The following is a 10,368-nucleotide window of genomic DNA, read 5'->3' as shown; positions in this document are numbered from 1 at the left end:
CATTTTGGTTGAACCATCCGAGTGCAGTCTATTCCAAGTCCCATTTCCTTTCCTCCTAGCCAGCCAAGAAGTCCATGCCCATTTCCTGCTTCTTAATCCTAGAATACTCCTAAAAACTGAGCTGCAGGCTACTGGAGGAGCAACTGCTGTCATCTGTTTTCACAGTTTCTGAATAAAAAAACAAAACAAAACACGTGGCTTTGCACACATAGACATTCAATAAATACTTGCTAAGTGAGTGACTGAATGAATCCGTGATGAGTTGGACGGGTTGACAGGGCACATAAAAAATACTTAGAGCCATGAATTGGGATGACTTATAACTGAAGATACACCTCTACTACTGAAGGTCTTTCAATCTGGTTGGGCGGAAGAAGAACAACACAGATCATTAATAAAAGGTGAGCAGAACCCAAACTACAGAGTCACTCACTACACACACACACACACACACACACACACACACACACGTACAGTTGATCTAAATAAATGTTGTTTCTTCAAATCAGCACCTTGAGTGGCCTTATGAAATTATTCCAGTGACACTGTCAGTCCTCAAAACGTGTTGTGTTCGCATCTCATCTGTAGAAATTGCTTCAAGGGTCAGTTTGCTTCATGCTCACACCTCATTTTTGACCCAAAGAGATGATTTAGCTTGGTCAGTCCCCTCATTCCCAGATTTGGTTCCAAAGGATTTTTGATGCTTCCAGAAATCAAATGAACCCTCAAAGGACAAAAACTTGTCATTCATGAGATTATTCAAAGGCTCAGAAGAGAATATTGAAAATGGAATTCCAAAGCATGATTTAAGGAATGGCAGAATCATTGGATCAAATGTGTAAATTCTCACAAAAGTCAGAGCCCTGAAGGGGCAAAACCTACGCAGGGCAGATCAGGAGGCTCACTCAACTGCCCTCAGTGAAGAACCCAATCCAGCTGTCCTCATCCTGAGCACAGTGGCACAGACTGGCCAGAACCACCAAACCTGGCTCCTCATCTCCCTGAGCACAGAGCTGGCCCACGTTTCCCAGCCAGCCTCTTAACGGAAAGTGGAAGGAAGTGATATGAGCCCGTTTAGCCCCTGAAACTGCCACAGCATCCTCCCTTTCTTCTCTCACCTGCCAACGGGGGGGGTGAGAATTCAGGGGAAGATTCTGAGGGCCTAGAAGATGTTCAACTACAAAACAGAATGACAGTGGTCCCTGAACGACCGTGTGGGGCAGAGCTCCCCTCCCGCTTCTGACTTGTATCAGACTGGAACAGAAGCCGGAAATAAATGTATGAAGCGTCAAGTCACTGAGATTTGAGGGCTGTTTGTTGCAGCAGCAAGCCCACCCGGACCGATACAGACACACAGAGTTACACAGAGCTGCCCGTCTGCCAAGCAGTTCACTTAAAACTTGACACTGCCGTTGCCAGTGTCTGTCCTTGTGACTTTCAGTTTGGGGTTCATATTTGAGCCTCAGCCTCTTAACACATATGGTCTATGTCACATTGCACAGATCAGCGTTCATCGAGCCCTCTTGCCGGCTGCTGGGGGATGACTGCTAATCCTTTGAAATGCTACTCACCCTCAGGGCTGCCCAAAGTGAATCTGATGTAGACCACATGGCCCATAATTTAAGCCAGTCTTCACATGTGGTAAGTCCAGCTTCTTTTTATAGAGAGGCATCTCTAACAAACACAAACGGTCAGGAAAGTGCACGTGCACACACACACACACGTGTGTGTGTGTTTTCAAAGAAACACGATTTTCCCCTTTTTTCTGGTTTTTTCTTTTTTTTTCTGGAGTAAAACGTGGAAAAAAAAGAAACACAATTTAAAAAGGGAGAAAAAAAACAGGCTCTCCATTATTTTAGAGACTCCCATTTAGAGAACCGCTCTGCCTCTTTCAGAAGGAGGCTGTGGCCACCCTCACCTCTAAGAATGGTGGTGAGTAGTCAACCACTATCCTCCGTCCACTCACCTAGCCCAGCAGCCTAGGGAACAGGTAAGGGCACCAGCCTTGGTGCTGCGAGACGGGCTGCACGCCAGGAGCACAGCCAACTGCGGACCCCCCGATGCTGGTGGGCCTTTCTTGCCGTCTGCTTCACCCTTTACTTGAATGTGACCTTCCCCTCCAAGAAGAGCACCTTGTCAAGAGTCAGGGGCTTACACCTCTACTTCCTTCCTCAAACTAACAAACTGGCATCCATTTTCCTTTGTGAGTCCCTTCAAAGGAGCCCAGGAACACCTCCCAGATGCAGGGATGCTGAGCAGTGTGTGGCGAGTACAGACGTCTGCATTTCCCTGTCTGCAGAGAAGTGCAAACAGTATGGACTCACACAGACCATGCAACCGCCACTTCTGATCCTCTCCTCCAGGGCATCCACGTAGACACGGAGGGGATAAGACATAGCAAAAAGCGGGTTATCTGCTCTCGAGTAAGCCTTGGTTCAAAAGAACTGGAGAGTGGGATAGGTTTTCTGATGTTTAAGAAAATTCCCCAAGGCTCTGGCAAGGGAATGAAGAAGGCTGAGAGCAGTGGTATAGGGACGTGGCCAAATGGGTCCGATTAGCCAAGGGAGTGGAGAGGGAGGCAGAGCTGACACGGTGGTCAGCAAGCGGCGACTGCCAGCTCCCCGCGCCCTGACTACGCATGCCGCAGAGTCCCTGCTGATGGCTGGAGAAGAGGTCCCACCTTGTCTGCTGCTGACAAGATATAGCGTGGCCTGCTGAAGCAGGAGAACTCCACCCTGCTCTGAAACCTCCGGCTAGTAGATGCCAAGAACCACTGCAGTTCCCACTGATCTTTCTTCTTTCTGTGTTGCCCACATTAAGTGACATGGAATTAGTAGGGGCGGTGGAAGAACACGTATGACACCGCCTCCACCTTGACTTCCTCCAAAAACATGTGAGTCTCACTTTACTAAGTACTCACAGATTCACTTGGAGGCAGGCAGGAATTGTAATTCCTATTTTACAGAGAAGGAAATGAAGGCACAGAGAGGTTAAGAAGCCTACCCAAGGTCACACAGCTAGTAAATGGTGGTGCCAATCCCCAGATCCTAGGTAACAGTTACTTATATGGCCAAAGGAACTCTGCAGATGTGATTAAATAAAGGCTCTTGACATGGGGAGATTATGCTAGATTATCCAGGTGGGCCCATCTAATCACATGGGTCCTTAAAAGCAGAAGAGGGAGGCAGGAGAGTTAGAGAAGATGTGATGACAGAGGCAGAGGAGGGAGACAACGGGACTGAGGACTGCTGCCTTTGAAGATGGAAGGGGCAACCACCAAGGAATGCAGGCAGCCTCCAGATGCTGGAAAAAGCGAGGAAAGAGATTCTCCCCTAGACCCTGCAGGAAGAACCCAGCTCTGCTGATGCCTTGATTTCAGCCCCGTGAGACCCATTTCGGACTTCTGACCTCCAGAGCTGTAGGAGAGTACTTCCGTGTTGTTTTAAGCTACTAAGTTTGTGGCAATCTGTTACAGCAGCAATAGGAAAGTAGTACATCAGGACTGCCGTGTTCTAATTGTTTTGCTCCTATCTCCACCCCACTCCTCCCACCAACAACCCACACCCACGAGGCACTGGGACGGCTGGTACTCAGCATACAGGGAGTGAGGGGGGCGGGCCTCTGGGAACCTCCAATGACCAGTCCCTGCCCCTGCAAAGTTCAGGGCTGGTTCCTCTTCCCCTCCTCCCACGTGCTCTGACCTCAAGAGGGACGCCCCCCACTGGCCCTCTCTCCCTTCCCCAGTAAGGAGAGCAGGAACGGCAACACAATGTCAGCGAAAGAGCAGATCAAAGCTGGATTGTTTCTGAGCCTGGATCACGCTCACTGAATTCTTACAAGGGTCTTCTGGTAAAGCCCTAGAAAAGGCTGAGGATGGATTTTTATGATCATTCCTCAGGTTTACCTCCTCATTCCTGTAGCACACACAGAGAGGTAGCAAACCCCTTCCAGACCTGACCCTTGCCTGCCTTTCCAGTACTTCCCCTGCCTTGCACTGCCCCACCCGGACACTCTTGAAACTCTCAGTTACCCTTCAGCCCCCAGACACCTTTGATTGCGCTGATCTCTCTATTGAGAATGTCCTGCCCCTCCTCTCTGCCCATGAAGTGCTTGAATGAGGTCAGATATGTCCTCCTCCAGGGAGCCCTCCCTGACTACTGTCAGAATGGCTTAGAGCTCCTCTGTCCACCCACAGACCCTGTGTCTGCCTCTGTCAGTATTCTCACTGCTACTGGGGTTCCTTTAGCTCTCCTCACTTTCCTCCTCCATGGAGACGATGGAGCTACCACCCAAGCTCCCTCCTGCGTTACCAGAGGCAGAGGGAACACCTCTGCCCCCACCACCAGTCTATCAGTCAGTATTAGCTCCTCCCCATGGGAGGGGGGAGGTCAGTCTGATTGGTCAGGTCTGGGGCCACAGTTCATTGGCAGGTAGAGCCTGGAGCTGAAAGGTGATCACTTTATGATCTCCGCCCACGTGTTATTGGGTGATGAGCCCAGCTGGTCATTCTGTCTCTTGATTCCAGCTCCTCAACCAAGGGACTGAGAGAAGTGGATTCTTAGATTCAAGAGGAAGAAAGTTAGACATGACAAGCTTTGCTTCCACCTTCTGACCTCAGCTGCATTCTCTGCTACCACCCTTACACCCTTGTCCAGGTATCAGTACGTAAACTGACACAGTGTTTCCCATCCTTAAACATACTTCCTCCATCAGAAAACTGGACGGAAGGTAGGACGATGAAATCCTGAACCTCAAACTCCCACACTGACTTATAATCATTTGTGCAGGATGCACCCTATTGTGTAGGTCAGAGGACTTGTTAGCATGACTCCCAGAGACATCTGAGAAAATGGCCCCTGTTCTGGTTCCTAGTCCTGAGTTCAAGGATGCTCTATAACTGGGCAGTACTCACCTTGAAAGTTTGAGGGTGGTGACTGAGGAGTTAGTTCATTTCTGTCTGAATGGCCTGCAACCATATTTTTACATTACAAAGCTCTGAGATTGGTGAGGTGTACTCGGCTCAGGTGAGGTGGTCTGAGGCACGTGTACAATTGCCCCAGCCATGGATGGGTGCGTAGACAGGTAGACCGATGGCTGGTCAGAGGGTGGGTGGATGGCTGAGTGAATGGATGGATCAATGGGCGAGTGGGTAGATGGTTAGATGGCCTGGTGGATAGATGGATCATTAGACGGATAAATTCGTAAACAGTGTGGCCTGAAGGGAGACATTCATGGTCCCAGAAGATCTAATGTGACCCTCACTCCTTCCGACGTTTTCCCCTACAACTGTGCACTCCTTGGTTAGACCTTCAGTCTAGGGATCCCTCCCTTTGTCTTTTTAAGAAAATGATGCTAGTCTCACTGCCAAATATCCTGACTGTGCTGGCCCTTTTAGCATTCTTTAGATAACCGAACTCTCTCTGAATGATCCAGTGTCATCTGTCTCACTTCTCTGACAACCTGAACTTACTGCTGACCTCCGGCATACACGGACAGTACACGATACCTCTTATATGCCACCTTAGATCCTCTCTGCCCCACCTGATTCTGGAGCTGAGGCTGGTGCATCTCAGCCACCACCACAGCAACCAGTTCTGCCAGACTCCAGTCAATTTAACGCACACAAACCCAACAGTGCCTTATGTCCACAGAGTAGCTGCTTGCAGCAGAACTCGCTAGGTACTCACACAAGTTCAAATCACAAGTGTGGGGTGGCGGGGGCGGGGTGCGTGTTAATGCCCCTCAAGGCTAGCCTTTGACTATGGGAAACAGGAACCAGTGGATGAATTCTCATCCCTTCCTCCCTCTGCAAAGGGGTCATGAGACACGGGTATTCCTATCATCTCTCAGAAGGGTCCTCTGAGACCAAGTGTTCCGTTGCACATGATACTAAAGGGTCACTAACCCAATGTCATGCCTCCTCACCTGTTCCACTCTTTTCTCTCACTCCTTCCCTGAAGGTACCCCCCAGTAAAGCAATAGCACATAAACTTCTGCTTTCTGGGAGCCCAGGCTAAGACTCCGTTACTGCTTTACTGATTACTATTACTATTTATACAATATAGTTTTGTTTAAATACAAGATATTTGGACCTAAATAGAGGTTCGAGTGTTTAGCGTCTGCCATTTCGGTACCCCCAACACCGAGTCAAATGCTGGAATTCTCTCTCATACCCATTCTTCTCTTACTCTTTTCCATAAAGTTAATCATATTGGGAAAGTTCTCATCTTGGATACTTGAATCTTCTGCTGTATATGGTTTTCAAACCCAGGACCATCTTTTTCAGAGGGGATACTTTTTTAGCTTGTTATCCAGGATTCAGAAGAGCAAAAAGCTGAATCAGTAAAGCCTTCTGTGGCTGGCTGAAAAATGCCTCCCCCAAATATATCCACCGCCCAATCTCTGTTACCTGGGGATGTTTCCTCATTTGCCAAGGCCTTTGCAGGTGTGATGAAGTTACGACTCTCGAGAGGAGGAGATCATCCTGGATTATCTGGGTGGACCCTAAATGCAATCACATGTATCCTTATAAGAGGGAGGCAGAGGCCCACGTCAGGTGCACACAGGAGAAGGCAGTGTGGTCACACTGAGAGAGATTTGAAGGTGCTGGTCTTAAAGATGGGAGTGATGTGGCCACGAGTCACAGAATGCCAGCAGCCACCGGAAGCTGGAACATGCAAGGATCAGATTCTCCCCTAGAGCCTCTGGAGGGAGCAGAGTCCTGCTAACACCTTGATTTCAGCTCAGTGATACCGATTTTGGACATCTGGTCTCCAGAACTGTGAGAGAATAAATTTCTGTTGATCTAAGCTACTCAGTTTGTGTAATTTGTTACAGCAGCTACAGGAAACTAGTGCGGCTTCTTCTTAAAAAGGGCCTTCAGAGAACACTAACTCAGCCCTTCATGAATATTGTCTTTAATGATTTCCCATATGCCTATAGTTAACTCAGTGTTTGCTTTCTTTACATTGTTTCTAATGATGTTTGGAAGTCTGGTATTTAACCCCAAAGGTGCATGAACAGTAATTATAAACTAGATCTCACTGTGAACAGTAAGCGTAAACTATCAACAGATCTCACTTCCTAAGAGAGAAGGTTGAGACCTAACTGGCCCCTAATCATGACATTCCCACCCCCAACTTACTTTAAGCCCGTTTCATCCAACAGGTCAACGTTTTTCAAAATGGTGTCCAAGGGTCCCCTGTGTTGAGTCACCTGAGGCACTCATTAAAAATGTAAAGTCCATGGGGCTTCCCTGGTGGCACAGTGGTTGAGAGTCTGCCTGCCGATGCAGGGGACACGGGTTCATGCTCCGGTCCGGGAGGATCCCACATGCCGCGGAGCGGCTGGGCCCGTGAGCCATGGCCTCTGAGCCTGCGCGTCCGGAGCCTGTGCTCCGCAACGGGAGAGGCCACAACAGAGAGAGGCCTGCGTACCGCAAAAAAAAAAAAAAAAAAAAAAAAAAGTAAAGTCCACGACTCACCCCCAAGCTTCACCTCCAGTACTGAGCTGCAGAAATGTGCACTTTTAACAAGCCTCCCAGGTTTCTTAGCACACTGACTTTGAGAAGCTCTATTACAGAAGAGGTCAGAACTGATCCAACAGTACCTCTCTCCATGGTTCAGGGGTGAAACCACCAACTCTGGGCCAGGGCTGAACTCATGTAGGCACAGCCAGGGCCCTGGCCCCCAGACTGGATGCCTGTGATGAATGCCACACTGAGCTCAGAGAGGAACCAAAACTGTCCTGTCCCCTCATGTGTTCATACAGCAAAACAGCTGCCAAGGTGTCCAGAGCGTGGGGCACCACGCGTGCTTTTGAGAACGTTGAGTCACCATTAAGTAATTCATGGTAATTTAACTTTTTAATTAAAAAGACCTTCACTAAACAATAATAGCTTACAAATGCATTACCTTTTGATCTTGCAATTCCACTTTTGGGAGTTTATCCTACAGATATTCGTCATGCTTGTACATATGAACACGATTATTCACTGCAGAACTGATTGTAATAGTAAAAGACTGGAAACAATCCAAATGCCATCATTGTGGAACTGAAGAAATAAATTATAGCACATTCATATAATGAAAAAGAAGGAGGAAACGGCATATGTATTGATACGGAAATGTCTCCAAGATAGATTGTTACGAGGAAAGGCAAGGTACAGAACGCATGTATGATAGGCTACCTTTTGTGGATGAAAAGGGAGTAATAAAAATCCACATTCCTATCTGCTTGTACGTTCGTAACGAAATGTGGGGAGCGTTATCTAAGAAGAGTGCTTATCTCTGGGGTAGGGGGTAGGAACTGAGCAGATGACAAACAAGGATGGGAGGGAGACTTTTCACTATATATACGATTCTACTTTGGGGTTTGGAACCATGTAAGCATATTATTTATTCAAGGAATAAATAATAAAATAAAATTTAAAATAACCATTTATTGTGGCACTCAGAACAAGCAATCTGGTCTGGACACCTGCAAGTCTTGGGGTCCACATGGAGCCCTTCAGACTGGAGGCGTGTCTCAGGGGCCACCGCCATTGCAGTGGGTCCCCTGGTTAGCCGTGGTGCTCCACACCAGAATGCACATTTCCATCATCCAGAATGACAGGGGGAGGACAGGTCTTTGAGTTTCTTACCAAGGAGAACCAGCTTCACAAAGGTTCTGGGATTTGGGTCCACTGTACCCTGGACAGCTACACCAGGGGCAGGTCCCAGGCTGCCTAGTACTGACGACTCAGTACTCTAGTACTGAGGCATCATCAGCTGTTCCCGGCTCACGAGGGAGGAGTGGTGATAGCGATCCCGGGTGGCGAAGTCTGCGTTCTCCTGGGTGAGCTGAGTCATCTCCATGTCAACCCTAGCCAGGGACGGCGCCAAAATTATCTGCTCTTGGTGGGATCGCAGGTTCCTTTGGTGAGAGAAACACGGAGGACGGTCAGAAGGAAAGACCAAACGTTAACCAGTGGCGGTAAGTCTCCTCTGGGATGGAGAAATGATTTGCAAAAATGTCGTGTTTATTAATAAACATGTATTAAACAACATAGCTGTTGAAAGCTATATGTACAATACTTCATGAACCCAAGGTATGAGAAATAAGCATCAAAGAGTGAAATTTACCTTCTTTTAGTAGAAATGTATAAAACTATAAAAATAACCTTCCAAATGCTGTTGTGTTGGGGCTCTGTAGCTTTACTTGGCTTTCTTGTCAAATGAAATAATGGAATGGAGAGGCTGGAAAGCTGAGGTGAGGAGAAAGAGAAACCTTCTCTTTGGTTCACTGGAAAGAAAGTTGAGTGGAATGATTTCCAGAGCCGAGGTTTACAGAGCAAAGCAGCTACACGGTCAAGTGCAAGGGCTTTTGGCACCAAGCTCGCCTAAGGCAAAGAGCGAGTCCCAATACGGATGCCATTGTCACTGAAGGGTCCGCAGAAGAGTTGGAGTTGGAATAAACTGGTAAAGAAACATGTTAGCGATGCGTGAAGAAACTGCTGACAGCAGAAAGGAGTAAGGAAAGACCATCCTGGCAGCCAGGGTATCTATAGAAGACAGAGACAGTCACAGCTCTGCCACGAATCAGGCTGGTGGCCTCAGGCAAACCTCTTCACCTCCTTGTGCCTCTATTTCCTCACCTTCTCAGGCCCCTTCTAGTTCCTTCCGCCTATGCTAGGTCCTGAAATCACACTTAGGCATAGATTTTTCTCTTAAAACTTTACCCTGAGAGAATCATTGGCTTTATAAGTAGCAGCGCTCAACTGTTTAAATAAGGAATATATTTATTTGATAGTTGTAAAAAACTGGTAGAAACCTTGTTATAAATCTGTGGAACTTAAGCAGAAAGCTTCACTGTCTAGAAAACTGTGCTGTTATAGGAGTTTGGATCACACGACTAAGGCTTTGCAGCTGCTCGAGAACACATCTAAATTAGGTGGGTTGAGGTTTTCTGAGCAATGAATTAACTTCTATAAAGGTGGAATCTTCAAGAAGTAAGGTTAGGAAGTGACAGAAATGCCATACCAGTCAACATGTGTTTTTGCCAGTGAACTTTCTTGTAAATGTTTTTTTTTTTTTTTTAAGGTAAAACCATCATATTTTTCTGAGTTCAGGGAAATAATACACTTCACCGTCTAGTCTAGAATGGCCTAAGGGTTCTCACCTGGGCAGTTGCTAGGACTTCAGGAAAGAAAGTTTTCTTAAGGTCAGGCTTAATTTCACATAATTCTGGAAACTGTACGTGTAACAGAGGAAGTAACAGCCAAATTCCTTCGCCCAAAACACCCTACAATATTATTCTTCTTTGGTTTTGAAGAGCATCTGGGGCAACAGGTGTGAAAAATACTCAAAATTACAACAGAGAAAACACAGC

At 47.3% G+C, this 10,368-nt stretch overlaps 1 protein-coding gene across 1 annotated transcript in view; it reads right to left on the bottom strand.

Moving 5' to 3' along the window:
- Positions 1-8,747: 8,747 nt before the first annotated feature.
- SLC12A8 (solute carrier family 12 member 8) overlaps positions 8,748-10,368 on the bottom strand; it is a gene marked incomplete at its 3' end in the record, with an annotated part of 128,808 nt that continues 127,187 nt past the window's right edge. Inside the window, 2 exon segments of the mRNA XM_082655597.1 lie at positions 8,748-8,961; positions 8,963-8,984. Coding sequence (XP_082511723.1) covers positions 8,748-8,961; positions 8,963-8,984 — 236 coding nt within the window.

Source organism: Grampus griseus (assembly GCF_964374135.1).
Source record: "Grampus griseus genome assembly, chromosome: 5".
Lineage (NCBI taxonomy): Eukaryota > Metazoa > Chordata > Mammalia > Artiodactyla > Delphinidae > Grampus > Grampus griseus.
This window is presented reverse-complemented; position numbering and strand designations above follow the sequence as displayed.